At 39.5% G+C, this 18,546-nt stretch overlaps 1 protein-coding gene across 4 annotated transcripts in view; it reads left to right on the top strand.

The window, feature by feature from the left end:
- LOC126475225 (puromycin-sensitive aminopeptidase) overlaps positions 1-18,546 on the top strand; it is a 157,633-nt gene that overhangs the window by 75,623 nt on the left and 63,464 nt on the right. For all 4 annotated transcript variants that reach the window (XM_050102898.1, XM_050102896.1, XM_050102899.1 and 1 more), the window contains exon 9: positions 18,024-18,295. In XM_050102898.1, the coding sequence (XP_049958855.1) occupies positions 18,024-18,295 (272 nt within the window). The remainder of the gene's footprint in view (positions 1-18,023; positions 18,296-18,546) is intronic.

Raw genomic sequence — 18,546 nt, 5'->3', positions numbered from 1 at the left:
TGGTTGATAGCTATCGCCCTATCAGCCTTACCAACGTTATGTGCAAACTCCTGGAACAGATGGAGAGCCGGCAGCTCATGTGGATCCTCGAAGCTCGGGGCCTCCTGGCCCAACAACAGGGGGGCTTCCGTCAGGGCCACTCAGCGATCGACAATTTAGTCTCGCTAGAGTCGGCTATTCGTACAGATTTTACTTGGCGAGAACATCTAGTTGCTGTTTTCGTTGATCTTCAGAAGGCGTATGATACCACCTGGCACCATCATATCCTTGCTACGCTGCACGAATGGGGCTTACGGGGTCCACTTCCGATTTTTCTACAGAATTTTCTCTCCAATCACTCCTTTCGGGTTAGAGTTGGCACTTATTTTAGCTCTGCTCGCATTCAGGATAACGGTGTCCTGCAGGGCTCGTCTCTGTGTTCCCCTCTTTTTGGTGGCGATAAATGGTCTTGCGGCTGCAGTGGGCTCATCGGTCTGTTCCTCTCTATATGCCGATGGCTTTTGTCTTTATTACAGTTCCCCAAGCATCAGTGTCACTGAACGGAGGCTGCAGGGAGCTATCCGTAAGGCACATTTTTGGGCATCCAACCGTGGTTTTCAGTTCTCAGCCTCTAAGACCCGAGTGATGCATTTCTGTTGTCGTCAAACGGTCCACCTCCATCCAGAGCTCTACCTTGCCAATGAGCTCCTTCTCATTGAGGAGACGCATCGCTTTCTTGGCATGCTGTTTGATGCTCAGCTCACTTGGACACCTCATCTTCGCGAGCTTAAACAACAGTGCTGGCTGCACCTGAACATCCTTCGCTGCCTCAGCCACACCGTTCGGGGGGCTGCACGAACAATCATCCTACAGCTCTATAAGGCCTTAGTCCAGTCCCGTCTCGACTACGGGAGCGTGGTGTACGACTCAGCAGCACCTTCAACATTGCAGATCCTCGACCCGATTCAACATTGTGGCGTCAGACTGGCAACAGGTGCCTTCCGCACTAGTCCGGTGACTAGCCTTCTTGTAGAAGCTGGAATCCCTCCCCTACAATTCTGCCAACAACTGTTGCTTGCGTCATACATTGCCCGCGTCCATGCCTCGCCCGACCATCCAAACTGCAGGCTCCTTTTTCCATCTTCTACACTCCCCTCCCCATGACGGCGGCCTAGCTCAGGTCTCCCGATCGCGGTCCGCGTTCGTTCCCTTCTCTCATCACGCGAGTCCTTTCCCCTTCCGCCATCCTGCTGGCCCTCTTCCTCTACCCCTCCTTGGTCCCTCCCTCGCTTGCGGCTTTGCTTGGATTTGTCCTGCAATTCCAAGTTCTCCTTTCCACCTGCCAGTCTTCGTCAACAATTCATGGCTCTTCTTGCCTCGTTTTGCGATGCAGATGTAGTCTACAGCGATGGTTCTGTGGTCGATGGACACACTGGGTTTGCTTTCATCCATGGCAACTACATTGAGCAGCATTTCCTGGCTTGTGGGAGCAGTGTTTTCACTGCAGAGCTGGTTGCTCTTTATCGTGCACTTGCTCCTGCCCTGGGGAGTCATTTGTCATATGCAGTGACTCCCTGAGTGGATTGCAAGCACTCAACCAGTGTTTTTCTCGGGACCCTTCGGTGCGCGGTATTAGAGATGCTGTTTTTGCTCTCGCCGAGTGTGGTCGTTCACTGACGTTTGTGTGGACCCCGGGCCACATCGGCATTCCAGGAAACGAACGTGTCGATCGGTTGGCCAAGCAGGCCACCCCTGGAGCTTGGTCTCGTGGAAAGAGACCTCCGGTCAGCCCTACATTGCAAGGTCCGTGATGTCTGGAGCTCTGAATGGTCTGCCTTGAACACGCCAAATAAGCTCTGCATGGTAAAGTCGTCCACGGCCGTATGGAACTCATCCTTGAGGAGCACGCGTACGGACTCCGCTGATTTCTGCCGTCTCCGAATTGGACATATGCGGTTGACCCACAGCTGCGTCCTTCGCCGTGAGAACCCGCCCAAGTGTTGCTGTGATGCAGGGCTGACAGTGGTCCATCTTCTGATGGACTGCCCCCTATTAGCCCCCTTGCGGCAGTCCTTTAATTTACCAGCTGCACTTCCTTCAATTCTAGGTGACGATGCCTCTATAGCTGACTCAATTTTACGTTTTATCCATGCAGCTGGGTTTTATCACTCACTCTAGTGTGTGCACACTCGCATGATTTCTCAGGCTACACCCACTCCAGCAACTTTTAATTGTGACATGGATACCAAAATAGTGTCTTTTATGGTTACAAGTTGTGTTGGTACCTCTATCAACGCTTTCCATCTGGAGGTTTTTTGTTTGTAGTTGAGTGGTTGACCTTTTACCTGATCCATCGACCACTATAGTCTGTTTTACTCTAGTCAACTATTTGCTCTGCTCCTTTTAAGTGTCCTCTATTTTGTGTTATTGCGGTGTTCATTTTAGCTCTGTACCCTTTGGTGTTCCCTTCCTCTGGGTGCAGAGGTTACGCTTTTACTGTACAGGCCTTTTACAAGTATGTCTGTTTGGAACGGGGGAGTGATGACCTCGATGTTTAGCCCCCATCAAACCCCAAAACCAAAAAACCACCACATGCACTGAGTGGGATGGTGATATTTGGAGAAATAGTCAACAAGTGTATCAACAATATCCTGTAACTTTGTGTTGCAAGGACACTTTTTCTTAAAAAAATATAAAAATCTAGTACACAAGTGTTCAGAATATGCCTTGTAAGTTTGAATGCAACATAAGTTAGAATTATGTTGTAAGCTGTAACCCATTTTAGTATGTTTCAAATGCTCTGTTCTGTTGGTTTCTATGTATTTAATAGTACAATACTGGAAAGTCCTGGGTAAACCACAAAAATGGTAGGAGTGAAGGTAAGTTGTTGAAAGGGAGCTAAAGAATATTGAAATCGTACAAAGATTTCAGACAATGTTCTTCCTTGGAGTAAATACACACATTCCAAGTGTGACTGTTTCTGTCCGAATTTATTATTGTTTGCCTGTGCTAAACCACAAGGCAGTGAGTTGCAGGCAACCAGAGTAACAGAGCTAGACATCTCCACTCACATTTCTTGTCCTCATAGCACTTCAGTCCATTCCAATTTGTTCCAGGCCGCCATCCCGTATGGTCATTGTTATGATCTTGTTGGACCTCAGGAACAACCTTGTGTTATTAGGATTTTGCTGATCTTGCTGACACCCGTGTGTTGATGCAGAAGGGAATATTTTGCTCATGGTCCTGTGGTGCTGTTTTCGTAAGTGGGTCAATCCATACCAAGTGGTCTAGCACTGGTTGCTTGACCATCTGAGAAAATTTTATGTTTGCTGGGTGAATTCCTCAATGTTTAGTAGTCACAAAAATATTTAAAAAAAAATTATTGTGTATTATTTTGTAATGGTGGCCATATTTGTTCCAGGCCACATGCGTTTTTTCGTGTTTGCAAGCATCTACATTTTTTGCAATTATTCAGTAGTGGATTGCCTAAGCCTTTCAGATAAAATACATTTCACTCCGGGCTACAATTTAACATCATTATCACGTAGCTGAATGTATTCTTTAATATATTTTTGATAGTTCAAAGTTATCAGCCACAAATTAAAAAACTCAATTTTTGAACAGTAGTTTTCCAAAGAAATATTAATTTCTCAGCTTTAATGTTTTTTCTGTTATCACACTGTATCGTATAGTTACTTTTTATAGAGTATCAATGGTGAGCAGCTACACTTAAAAAAAAAACACTATTTTTTAAAAATTGATTTTTTAATTTTTAATTTTTTCATTTTGTGGCCTGCAGTGTCTTTGTCGGGAGACCAGATAAAAATCTGAAAATTTTACAGTTAATAGACCTTGATGATATCAAACTTCAGTATAAATTTCAACTTTGAGATTCAATTGGAAGTTATGGAAAAAAGATTACAAAGGGGAATCAAAAATATGCTTTTTAACATCTGCGATATTTGGTAGGCTAGTCAGAAAAAATATACCAATTGCATAATGTAACACACCACATTACACTAGCTAATGATTATTTGTCGAAACAATGCTGTGGTAATTGTTTCAGCAGACTAACAATTGCATCTGCAAGCCTGTACAAGTCTGATTGTTGTCTTCCCCCTTACACCAACAGTTGTCTACTCACACTTATTTAGCTAGCAGTTCTTGAAGTGTGCAGTTGAAAAATGGTGTCTCAGTGTTCTGTCGGTGTTGTTATTAATGAAGCATCTCATAAAAGTGTGTATGGAGTGTATCCTAAAGACATTACTTTAATCGAAGATTTCAGTGAAGAAGAAAAAGTGTTTTTTACTTATGAGGCGGCCCAGAGATCAAATCAACATGCTAACACCATGAAATGAAGTACTTAAAAAAATTTCACCACCTTTTAGTCAGTCTTGCATGTACCCTTTTGAGAAACATACGAAACCTATACCAAAAGGTCTGAGAGAAATATCATTTGATCTTTATTCTAAAAATAAAAGCCCCTTTGGCAATCTCATACCAGGAAAATCATTGTGTCCAACATGTTATTCTAAGATATTTGTAATTCACAAGGGAAAGGGTAGTGAAACCTCAAATACAGAATTTTGTGACTTATCAGCAACCATTAAAAAAGTAGATACAGCTTGTGAAATCCTGGGTATGTCGCTTGCCAGTAAAATTAGAAAACTAAGTCAAGATGAAAGACCAAGTGCCTTGAATACAAAAATTGAGAACGTGGCAGCTACAGTCAAAATTTGGAAGTTTCATTTCAAAATACAATTTGTACTAAAACAGGTGGAACTTCTAAAACTTCACCAACCGAATACGATGATTTGATAGAAAAACTAAAAACTAACTGCAGTACTTCAAACAAAGAGGATAAAATTAAGTTTATCAGTTTACTGCTGAATTCTTGGAGTCAAGCAAAAGTTAGTGATGAATTTAATGTTTAGAACATCTTCTTAAGTTAACAAGGCAATTAATAAAAGAATAGGGAATTTTACCAGCATTACAAAAGAAAAGTGCATCTAATTTGGTAGATGAAAACACAATCAATAAAGTTATTAAGTATTATGATGATGACAATAACACCCATTTGCTGTCTGGCAAAAAAAACTGTTTCTGTGAAAGAATATAGTTCTAGGATTCAAAGACAAAAAAGGTTAATATTGTGTAATTTAAATGAACTACTCACTGAATTTAAAAAAGAAAATCCTGACATTAAAAGTGGAAGATCAAAGTTTTGCTAGTTGAGAACAAGATGGTGTATTGCCTCAGGAGCATCTGGCACGCATAATGTTTGTTTCATCAGAACCTAAAGTTGGTGATAAATGGGGCCAATCTTAGAGTTGACTATAAAGACATTTTGGAAGTTATGGTATGCAATATTGACAGTTACAATTGTATGATCAAGGGAAAATGTGAAGATTGTCCAGACAAACAAGCTTTACTTGACATGTTTGAAGAATCCGAAGGTGACGATTTGATGCCTGACAATATAAAATACAAACAATGGGTGACACAAAACAAAGTGAAATGGTGACAGTCATAAAATCACGAGAAGAGTTTTTTGAAGTGTTGGTGGCTAACCTTGAAAATCTGAAAATGCATCATTTTATTGCAAAAGCTGAAAGTAAATTTTTGAAAGACAAAAAGCAAACCTTGGCAGCTGATGAATGCTTAGTTCTTGCTGACTTTTCGGAAAGTTATTCCTTTGTTGTTCAAGATGAAGTACAAGGGCACCACATAATTAAGCAGGCCACAGTTCATCCATTTGTATTCTATTATAAAGATGAAGATAAACTAATGAGCCAAAGCTTTTGTGTCATAAGTGACTACCTTGAACACAACACTACAGCAGTGTACATTTTTCAACTAAAATTAACAAACTACATTAAACAGCACCACCCTTCCAAAAAAAAAAAAAAAAAAAAAAAAAAAAAAAAAAAAAAAACTGATTTACTTTTCGGATGGGACAGCAAGTCAATATAAAAACAAAAACAAAAATCTTTATTAACAACTCCTTTCATAAAGAAGATTTTGGGTTTGATGTAGAATAGCACTTTTTCACTTCATGGTTGGGAAGAATGCTTGTGGTGGTGTCGAGGGTACAACAAAGCGAGCTGTCACAAAAGCAAGTCTGCAGCGGACCGATGACAATCATATCATAACACCTCAAGAAATGTTTGAATTCTGTAAAAAACATATCAAAGGAATTACCTATGTTTTTGTACAATGTGACGAAATACAAGAAGTGTATGACAGTGTCTTGAAGAAAAGGTACAACACTTGGCAGAAGATTAAAGCCACTCGATCTTTTCGTTGTTATGTACCCCATTCACACAACTTACTGAAGTGTAAGATCACATCAACTTCGCCTGATAGTGAACTTCATCAGTGTGGAAAACTTGTACAACTGGTTCTTCAAAATAAAGACATAGTGGCTTGTGTTTACGATGAGCAGTGGTGGATTGGCGAAGTTGACAATATTGACTGTCAAAACCAAGATGTACATGTTCTATTTTATTACCCTCCAGGACTATGGACATCTTTTAAAAAAATTGAGAAGGATCAAGTTTGGATGCCACTTAAAAATGTACTAAGGAAGCTGTCTCCCATGGAATTTACAACTGTGACTGGGCGAACTTATAATCTAACACCCAAATGGAGTGAACAAATTTCTCAAATGTTCAATGAGTGATGTACTAAAAACAAATAACAAGAGAACAATATGATGTAATTAGTAGGCTTATTTTCAATTAAAAAAAGTAAGTAATCATAGATACGTTTAAATTATATACTGTAACTGATGTATTTTATTCCATAAGCCTGGGTATTGCAGATGTTAAAAAAATGTATTTTTGACTCGTGTTTGTAATTACTTTCCATATTATCCAATTGAATCTCAAAGTTGAAAATTATACCGAAGTTTGATTGTTGTTTGTTTGATGTTGTAAAGGTCTATTAACTGGGAAATTTTCAGATTTTTATCTGGTCCCCCAACAAAGATATTACAGGCCACAAAAAGGAAAAATTAAAAACAAATCCATTTTTTAAAATAGTGTATATTTTTAAGTGTAAGTTGCTCATCACTGATACTCTATAAAAAGTAACTATACTATATAGTGTAATAGCAGAAAAAATATTAATGCTGAGAAATTAATCTTTCTTTGGAAAACTACTGTTCAAAAATTGAGTTTTTTAATTTGTGGCTGATAACTTTGAACTATTAAAAATATATTAAAGAATACATTCAGCGAAGTGATAATGATGTTAAATTGTAGCCCAGAGTGTGTTGAAATAAATGCATTTTATCTGAAAGGCTTAGGACAGTCCACTACTGAATAATTGTAAAAAATGTAGATGCTTGCAAATTCCAAAAAACACATGCAGCGTGGAACAAATATGGCCACCAATAATAAACAATAATTTCTTAAAAAATATTTTTGCAACTACTAAACATTGGGAATTCACTGACCAAATATAAAATTTTTCTCAGATACTCAAGAAACCAATTATTTTTTCTTGGACCACTTGGTATGGATTGACTCAAGTGCTATATAGTCTAGGTCTCACAGAATGTTCTTGTTGACTTTGCGGCATCCTTGCAGTCGCCGTGATTTACATTTACTTGCTATTGTGGTTTATTGTTTTTCTCTGAGTATTGTATGGCACGTCTTTGTGGTGATGCACAAGTAATAGTCTTAGTGTTTCAATTATTACCCCAAAAAAATTGGCTGTGACCATAACTCTTTGCACTTTTCCCTCGCTGCACGTTCAGTACGACACATTTTTCCCAATGACTGACTTGGTGGAGGTCTTCATTGTAGAAGTTTGCATTGTGACTGTTCAGACAGTTCCAAATTGAAATTTAACTAGTCTTCTTTCTTGGAAATGCCTGCCATACACTAGTTTCTTCATCTGAGGAAAGAGGAAGGAGTTACTGGATGCCATGTCAGAGGTGAGTCGCCCAAAGAAGCAGTGTGTGTTACCTGTGCAGAATGAGCTGGGGTGACAGTGTATAGCAGAAACAAACCCTCAGGTAGCTTCCTGCAGTGCGTCAATGTGACAACCTCCTGTATACTCATTGGAAAGATTTCAATAGTATGCTCATAGTTTGTCTCTCACAGGCATAATATGTTAGCACCCCAGAAGGCACTCAGTATTACATTGGTTTTTTGCCTTTGTCAGCAGTGGTGAATCCATGTTGCTTACTTTTCTCCTTTGTAGTTTATAGTGGCACCCAACATATCTGCTGCAGCCTTGGTTGGCAGGCTTTATGAATAGTTGTGTGCATTGTTGAATGTGAGTGTGGCCGCTGTTGTTATGTTTAGAATACCATACAAGATGTGGAAAACTAAACAATGGCTGATTTGTACTTTTGTACTACATTGACCTTTGAGCTCCATAGCCCTCACTTTCATGTGATTCCTGTTTCTTCACAAAGAGAAGTTCTCCCACTTTGTTCTTTGTCATTCAGAGTTGTGTGACCAAAATGGTAATGTCGGCACCACCTAACCACTATGTCATATGATTTTTTTTATTGCCATATACTTCAAAACATGGATGTTTTTCCCCTACTGTGCAGAAAGTGAATTACCACACAATACTCCACTTCATCAGTACACTGTACTATTCTGTTGTGTCTCCTCTGGTGGCGTGGTGTGGTGCAGGGGTTTCAGTGTGTACCAGGACAGCAGACATGTACCATGTAAACAAACGAAAGACTAATTATGGAACTTTAATGTTTTGAGATAATGATGATAAATATTTAGGATTACACCTTATATACTTGCAGTGTTTTCCATATATACTTCAAAGACCCACAGTGCTTCACATGCAACATTTCTTAGAATAGTTTTCTGGCAGCACTCCTGCAGAGTTCAGAATCAAGATCTGTATTCTTACAATGAAAAAGTATATGTTCCAGATTCCATTCTGAACCCACACACCTCTTAGCTATTTTTGCATGAATTTTGTGTAAATGTGAAGGATAGGAGCAATGATAAGTGAGAGATAGACCATTCCTCATAGACTCCTTGATACCAGCCATAAGTATTTGTCCATATTTGTTGTCATTTCTTCTCCACCGAACACTGTACTGTATCTGCACTATCCTATAACACTCTAGTTACTGCCTGCACTTTCTCTGTATTTTGTCTTCAGGGCTAGTCCATGGTTTGACTCGTTCCATCTGCAGATCTGTAATGTATGATCCCCAGATTACATGTAGGGACTAGACCTGCATGTGTCAGTTGTAAGGCTATTTCCCTTCACATTTTCCTCAGAAGAAATCGAAAAAGAAATGATAGTCAGAAGGACTAATTCAGTGTGTAGGAAAGTCACAACAATGTTTGCTGAAATTAAAAGTGAGGGTGGTAACATTGAGAATGCAATGGGAAGTCCACTGATAAATTCAGGGAAGAGGGTAGATAGGTGTAAAAAGTACTTTGAAGGCCTTCATGAAGGGGTAGATTTGCCAGATGCGATAGAAAAAGAAGAAGAAGAAGAAGCAGGAGTCTAGTTAGAAAAGATAGAGGATTCAGTATTAGAATCAGAATTTAAAAGAGCTTTGGAAGACTTGAGATGAAATAAGGCACAATGAGTAGATAACATTCCATCAGGATATCTAAAATCATTGGGGGAAGTGGCAACAAAACAATAATTCATGTTGGTGTGTAGAATGTTTGAGTCTGGCAATATATACCGTCTGACTTTTGGAGAAATATCATCCATGCAATTCCAAAGACTCCAAGAGTTGAGAAGTGCGAGAATTACCACACAATCAGCTTAGCAGGTCATGCATCCAACTTATTGACAAAAATAAAAATGGTAAAGAAAATTGAAGATGTATTACTTATGATCAGTTTGGCTTTAGGAAAGGTAAATGCACGAGGGAGGCAATTCTGATGTTGTTCATAATGGAAGCAAGACTAAAGAAAAATGAAGAGCCGTTTGTATGATTTGTTGACCTGGAAAATGTGTTCAACAATTTAAAATGGTGCAAGATATTTGAAATTCTGAGGAAAATAGGGGTAAACTATAGCAAGAGAGTGGTAATATACAATATTTACAACTGCTAAGAGGGAATAATAAGTGAATAACCAAGAACACATTGCTTGGATTAAAAACAGTGTAATACAGGGATGTGGTCTTTTGCCCCTACTGTTCACTCTGTACAGCATAGCAGCAATGATGAAAATTCAGGAATCGGATTAAAATTGAAGGTGAAAGTATATTAGTGATACACATTGCTGATGACATTGCTATTGCGAGTGATCTGCTGAATGCAGTGATCAATCTAATGAGTACAGAGTATGAATTGAGAGTAAATCTAAGAAAAGATGAAATTAATGAAAAGTAGCAGAAATGAGAAGAGTGAGAAACTTGAGATTGGAATTGATGGTCACGAGGTTGATGAAGTTAAGTAATTCTACTACCTAGGCAGCAAAACAACCAATAATGGATGGAGCAAAAGGACATCAAAAGGAGACTAGCTCTGGCTAAAAGGTGTTCTCTGGCCAAGAGGAGTCTACTTGTATCAAACATAGTACTTCATTTGAGGAAGAAAATTCTGAGAATGTATGCTTGGAGCACAGCCTTGTATGATAGTGAAACATGAGCTGCAGAAAAACCAGAAAAAAGAGAGTCGATGCATTTGAGATTGTGCTGTAGATAAATGTTGGAAAATTACGTGGGCCCATAAGCTAAGGAATGAGGAGGACTTGCCTGTAAATGAAGAGGAAAGGAATATGTGGAAAACACTGATAAGGAGAAGGGTCAGGTTGTTAGGACATGGGTTAAGACATCAGGGGATGACTTCTGTGTTACTAGAGGGAGCTCTAGAGGGCAAAAACTATAGGGAAAGATAGAATACATCCTGTGAATAATTGAAAAATAGGTTGCAACTGCTAATCTGAGATTAAGAGTTTGGATCAGAGGAGGAATTCATGGTGGGCCACATCAAACCAGTCAGAAAACTGATGACAAAAAAAAAAAAAAAAAAAGTCAACAGTTACAGAAAGGATAAATTGATGCTCATCATAAAGATGATACATGGCCGGGAGAAAAATGGAGCATCATGCACAGCATGCAGATGAACATAACCTACCAAATTTCAATGGCTGCTTCACAGTCCAGGCCACCTGGTTTGTCCCCGCTGCCGCCGCCACCGCCGCTACCACCACCACCACCACCACCACCACCACCACAAGCTTTCCTGAACTGCTAATCTGGGTGCTATCCTTACAACACATTCACTGCTCCAGAAATCATGCTGGCCTCAACCTATGGTAATCATTTGTCCTTACATACTTACCCAAAATTTCACGCTGCATGCATGATCAGAATCTTTGTGGGTTTGCATCTAGTAGGTAATTCTGTTGAAATATTGATTTCAGAATCTGTTCTGATGTTCTGTAATGCATGGACGTCAATGAGATAGTATGGTAGTTCTGTTAAACACTTCTGGTATCCTTTTTGTAGATAGGTATGTCCTGTCCTTCCTTCCAATCACTGGGTACAGTTCGTTAGCTCAAGGTATCTACAGTGTAATGTATTACAGTGAAAACAGGATCTAACTGAGGTGGAAATTGTATATAGGATATGACAAGGATTTCTTCGTGCCCTTAATCCTTGTTCAATGTCACCGATTTTAGCTGTTTCTCAATGAAAATGACACTAATATCTACATCACTCATCTTTGCAGTGGTGTGAAAAGGAAACTGAAGCATTTCTTCTGTATTTTCCTTTGTAATGGAAAGATATATGTAGTGAGAATTATTAAAACACTGTGGAAGGAAGAATAGGATATCTGGTCAGGGCATTTCAGAGCTGTCAACACAAAATTAAGTAGGGGTAATTCTGGAATAGGTTAAAAAATGAACAATAAGAAGAAGAAGAAGAAAAAAAGAAATGTAACTTACCATAAAAAATGGTTGTATCTGGTTCATAGTGTGGGTTCCTGTAGTCATGTCCTACTTCATGAACCACGGGCAACGTATGAGTGAGTGGCCAATTAAGTGGTCCCAACAGTCGGGATACCAGTTACTTTGGAATAAGGCTGGGCATCTCGGACATATTCTGAGTCTTGGTCACCTTTGTGCTCATACGGCAAAGGCTACCAAATCCACTGGTTAGTCCCTCAACTGTTAGGGGTAAAACTCAATGGGACATGGGGCAAGTAAGGCTAGCAACCTGCTTCCTTGGTACTTTAAATATGATGCTGGCAACAATCAGAGCAAAATGCCTCGGACCTTTGGAGGTGACGGAGTCCCACCTCTAACTGACAAACCAGGGACTCCTAAGATACGACCTGGCAAACAAATGGTAATGAGATGGGGAGCTATTAATATCAATGGGGGCTATTCTGGGAGGAAGGTAGAGCTGGCAGAGGCTGCAAGTAAGATGGGGCTGTTAGTGACATTTGGGTAAGGGGTGAGAAAGAAGAGGTAGTGGGAGAATACAAGGTCTATCTGTCAGGAGTCAAAGCAGGAATAGGACAATGGGGTGTAGGGCTTTACATCAGGAAAGAAATGGAACCCAGCATAGTTGCAATAAGGTATGTAAACGAACGACTGATGTGGATAGATTTGACAGTGTCGAGCAAGAAAATTAGAATTGTGTCAGTACATTCGCATTGTGAAGGGACGGATCAAGATAAGATAGATAGTTTTTATGAGGCACTCAGTGATGTAGTTGTTAGAGTAAAGGACAAGGACAGTGTTCTGCTCATGGGTGATTTTAATGCCAGGATTGGAAATCGAACAGAAGGGTACGAAAAGGTTATGGGTAAATTTGGAGAGGATAAGGAGGCCAACAGGAACGGGAAACAACTCTTGGATTTCTGTGCCAGTATGGGCTTAGTAATCACAAACTCCTTTTTAAACATAAGAACATTCACCGGTATACTTGGGAAGGCAGGGGAACCAGATCTGTCATTGACTATATAATATCACATCAGGAATCCAGGAAGGCTGTGAGGGACACACGTGTATTCAGGGGATTCTTTGATGACACTGATCACTATTTAATCTGCAGTGAAATTGGGATTGTGAGGCCGAAAGTGCAGGAGGTCAGGTCCATATGTAGGAGGATAAGAGTGGAGAAACTTCAGGATAAGGAAATCAGGCACAAGTACATAACAGCAATCTCAGAAAGGTACCAGTTAGTTGAATGTAGTCAATTACAGTCATTGGAAAAGGAATGGACAAGGTACAGGGACACAGTACTAGAAGTGGCTAAAGAATTTCTTGGAACAGTAGTGTGTAAAAGTAGGATGAAGCAAACAGCTTGGTGGAATGACACAGTCAAGGCAGCCTGTAAAAGGAAAAAGAAGGCGTATCAAAAATGGCTACATACTAGAACTCAGGTAGACAGAGAAAGTTATGTTAAAGAAAGAAACAAAGCCAAACAGATAATTGCAGCATCCAAGAAGAAATCTTGGGAAGACTTTGGAAACAGGTTGGAGACTATGGGTCAAGCTGCTGGAAAACCATTCTGGGGTGTAATTAGCAGTCTGCGAAAGGGAGGTAAGAAGGAAATGACAAGTATTTTGGACAGGTCAGGAAAACTGCTGGTGAATCCTGTGGGCAGATGAAGGGAATATTTTAAAGAGTTGCTCAATGTAGGTGAAAATACTATCAGTAATGTTTCAGATTTCGAGGTAGAATGGGATAGGAATGATTATGGAAATAGGATCACATTTGAGGAAGTGGAGAAAATGGTCAATAGATTGCAGTGCAATAAAGCAGCTGGGGTGGATGAAATTAAGTTGGAACTCATCAAATACAGTGGAATGTCAGGTCTTAAATGGCTACACAGGATAATTGAAATGGCCTGGGAGTCGGGACAGGTTCCATCAGACTGGACAAAAGCAGTAACCACACCAATCTTTAAACATGGAAACAGAAAAGATTGTAACAACTACAGAGGTATCTCTTTAATCAGCTTTGTGGGTAAAATCTTCTCAGGTAAAGTGCGAGTATTAGTTGAGGACCAATTGGATGAAAATCAGTGTGTGTTTAGGACTCTTAGAGGTTGTCAGGACCAGATCTTTAGCTTACGGCAAATAATGGAGAAGTGTTACGAGTGGAACAGGGAATTGTATCTATGCTTTATAGATCTAGAAAAGGCATATGACCGGGTTCCTAGGAGGAAGTTATTGTCTGTTCTATGAGATTATGGAATAGGAGGCAAACTTTTGCAAGCAATTAAAGGTCTTTGCATGGATAGTCAGGCAGCAGTTAGAGTTGACGGTAAATTGAGTTCATGGTTCAGAGTAGTTTCAGGGGTAAGACAAGGCTGCAACCTGTCTCCACTGTTGTTCATATTATTTATGGATCATCCGTTGAAAACAATAGACTGGCTGGGTGATATTAAGATATGTGAACACAAAATAAGCAGTCTTGCATATGCAGATGACTTAGTTGTGATGGCAGATTCGATTGAAAGTTTGCAAAGTAATATTTCAGAGCTAGAACAGAAATGTAAGGACTATGGTATGAAGATTAGCATCTCCAAAACAAAAGTAATGTCAGTGGGAAAGAAATATAAACGGATTGAGTGCCAAATAGGAGGAACAAAGTTAGAACAGGTGGACGGTTTCAAGTACTTAGGATGCATATTCTCACAGGATGGCAACATAGTGAAAGAACTGGAAGCGAGGTGTAGCAAAGCTAATGCAGTGAGCACTCAGCTACGATCTACTCTCTTCTGCAAGAAGGAAGTCAGTACCAAGACTAAGATATCTGTGTACTGTTCAATCTTTCGACCAACTTTGTTGTATGGGAGAGAAAGCTGGGTGGATTCAGGTTACCTTATAAACAAGGTTGAGGTTACGGATATGAAAGTAGCTAGGATGATTGCAGGTACTAGTAGATGGGAACAACGGCAGGAGGGTGTCCACAATAAGGAAATCAAAGAAAAACTGGGAATGAACTCTATAGATGAAGCAGTCAGAGCGAACAGGCTTAGATGGTGGGGTCATGTTACATGCATGGGAGAAGCAAGGTTACCCAAGAGACTCATGGGTTCAGCAGTAGAGCGTAGGAGGAGTCGGGGCAGACCAAGGAGAAGGTACCTGGATTCGGTTAAGAATGATTTTGAAGTAATAGGTTTAACATCAGAAGAGGCACCAATGCTAGCACTGAATAGGGGATCATGGAGGAATTTTATAAGGGGGCTATGCTCCAGACTGAATGCTGAAAGGCATAATCAGTCTTAGATGATGATGATGATGATGATTTTTCTCAGAAGCTTCACTGGATCTGCCTGCATTGTTTTGTGTGTCCACATATTGGCCCCAAATGGTTTTTGTTGTTGTTGTTGTTGTCTTCAGTTCGGAGACTGGTTTGATGCAGCTCTCCATGCTACTCTATCCTGTGCAAGCTTCATCATCTCCCAGTACCTACTGCAGCCTACATCCTTCTGAATCTTAGTGTATTCATCTCTTGGTCTCCCTCTACAATTTTTACCCTCCACGCTGCCCTCCAATACTAAATTGGTGATCCCTCGATGTCTCAGAACATGTCCTACCAACCGATCCCTTCTTCTAGTCAAGTTGTGCCATAAGCTCCTCTTCTCCCCAATTCTGTTCAATACTTCCTCATTAGTTATGTGATCTACCCATCTAATCTTCAGCATTCTTCTGTAGCACCACATTTCGGAAGCTTCTATTCTCTTTCTGTCTAAACTATTTATTGTCCATGTTTCACTTCCATACATGGCTACACTCCATACAAATACTTTCAGAAACGACTTCCTGACACTTAAATCTATACTCGATGTTAACAAATTTCTCTTCTTCAGAAATGCTTTTCTTGCCATTGCCAGTCTACATTTTATATCCTCTCTACTTTGACCATCGTCAGTTATTTTGCTCCCCAAATAGCAAAACTCCTTTACTACTTTAAGTGTCTCATTTCCTAATCTGATTCCCTCAGCATCACCAGACTTAATTGGACTACATTCCATTATACTCGTTTTGCTTTTGTTGATGTTCATCTTATATCCTCCTTTGAAGACACTGTCCATTCTGTTCAACTGCTCTTCCAAGTCCTTTCCTGTCTCTGACAGAATTACAATGTCATCGGCGAACCTCAAAGTTTCTATTTCTTCTCCATGGATTTATATACCTACTCCAAACTTTTCTTTTGTTTCCTTTACTGCTTGCTCAATATACAGATTGGATAACATCAGGGATAGGCTACAACCCTGTCTCACTCCCTTCCCAACCACTGCTTCCCTTTCATACCCCTGGATTCTTACAACTGCCGTCTGGTTTCTGTACAAATTGTAAATAGCCTTTCGCTCCATGTATTTTACCTCTGCCACCTTCAGAATTTGAAAGAGAGTATTCCAATCAACATTGTCAAAAGCTTTCTCTAAGTCTACAAATGCTATAAACGTAGGTTTGCCTTTCTTCGAAGATAAGTTGTAGGGTCATTATTGCCTCACGTGTTCCAACATTTCTACGGAATCCAAACTGATCTTCCCCGAGGTCGGCTTCTATCAGTTTTTCCATTCGTCTGTAAAGAATTCACGTTAGTACTTTGCAGCTGTGACTTATTAAACTGATAGTTTGGTAATTTTCACATCTGTCAACACCTGCTTTATTTGGAATTGGAATTATTATATTCTTCTTGAAGTCTGAGGGTATTTTGCCTGTCTCATACATCTTGCCCCTCCAGATGGTAGAGTTTTGTCAGGACTGGCTCTCCCAAGGCTGTCAGTAGTTCTAATGGAATGTTGTCTACTCCGGGGGCCTTGTTTCGACTCAGGTCTTTCAGTGCTCTGTCAAACTCTTCACGCAGTATCATATCTCCCATTTCATCTACATCCTCTTCCATTTCCATAATATTGTCCTTAAGTACATCGCTCAAATGGTATGTAACAATATACCACACAATATGGTATTAAAGGAGATTTTTAACACATCTGTGATTTTTAAATGTAATTGAAGTGTTACTCAGCCAATACATTTTGGTAAAATATTTTGAAAGGTTCATGCTTCAAACTGCACCATGCCCTGTTATTCAATAAAATTTTCCGTAGTAAGTCATACCGTGTGATATAGATGCAACTTTTACAGAGTGTAATACAGGTACTAGAACTCCTGCTGATTAAAATACACATGATTCAGTAGATTTTGCTTCAGGGATGTTGTGGTTTACTTGGTAATTTGAATGTATTGCGTCTGTGTTGGTTACATAAATAATAGTTTGTGAGCCCTGTGTTAGAAGATTTTTAAAGGCTAATTAAAGTGTGGAGAATTGCAGTTTCAAGTGCAGATAGTAAGAAATATAAATAGAAACATCAGAATTAGTGTTTGAATGATATCAGATACAGATAATCTGTGTGCAAGAAAGAAAAAATAGGGGAAGGAAAGCTTTAAGGAGGGTGGACAATTTTCTAGACTCTAGGTTTGACTTTCACAAAAGATATTGCAGTGTTCTAGTTACTAGCTGTGGCAGTAAACACATCAAAGATAATATTGAAACTGTACTTAGATTAAAATAACAGTTACTGTGTCATCTTTATTGTGGGTATGTGTACAGCCATGTCAGCCAGGTAGGTTTTGAATGGAGGGACACACAGTTCCGTGTGAGTTAAAAGCTGGATGTTGGCTGGGTGCAGACAGACAGGCTAGTATTCTATAGTTACCCAACAGGCAAGCAGAAGTGCCATTTTTGTATCACAGTATGGTGCTCCTGTTAAAGCTATGGTTACACAAATTAAGTAAAGCTACAATTTTTATAAAGTTCTACTTTTTGTGTAAGAAAATAATTGTAGGCTAGGTAGGAGTGTTGATGAATGTGATGATAAAAATCTCATAAATCAGCTTCACTGATTTTTCTTCCACATAATCTTGTTTGTGTCATTGATATCCAATGAGATTCTTACATATGCCTTCCATTTTATGCTGTTGCCCAGTATTTATTTTTAGAAAAGGGAAATGTACTAAACTAACCAATTAAGTCCTTACATTTTGGTCTGTTCATGCATGTAATAGTATCACAATATACTATTTTACTAGAAGCTTAGAATTTAATTGTATGTTGCAGGTAATGGTTGTCTATGGATGGTTCCCATAATGCTGAGTACGTCTCGGAATCCACATGACGTTGCTTTCAGCACTGTATTAGAGACACGCTCAGCTAACATCACTCTTCAAAATGTGTCTGCTTCAGACTGGGTTAAAGTTAACCCTGGTACTGTTGGGTACTACCGGACACAGTACCCACCAGATATGCTGGAACTGTTTGTACCTGCTATCCAGAACAAATCTCTGCCACCTCTGGATAGACTTGGATTACTAGATGACCTCTTTGCAATGGTTTGTACAATTTTCTTTTTGTTAATACTACATAATATAGCATGGTGTTAAGGCATAGACTTTGTTATTAATGGTATTCACTGGTAATAATTAGGAAAAAATTACATGGAGAAATGCATGACACACACTGTGCTGTCTTACAATACATTTATTCATTACCGGTTTCAGTCATGTACTTCTTCACAGTGGAAAAATCTATTGTGACAACTTTATATGGCATACATGCTATTTAACCGGAAAAGTATACACGA

Source organism: Schistocerca serialis, chromosome 4 (assembly GCF_023864345.2).
Source record: "Schistocerca serialis cubense isolate TAMUIC-IGC-003099 chromosome 4, iqSchSeri2.2, whole genome shotgun sequence".
Classification (NCBI taxonomy): domain Eukaryota; kingdom Metazoa; phylum Arthropoda; class Insecta; order Orthoptera; family Acrididae; genus Schistocerca; species Schistocerca serialis.
The sequence above is the reverse complement of the archived record's forward strand: the minus strand, read 5'-3'. Positions and strand labels throughout refer to the sequence as shown.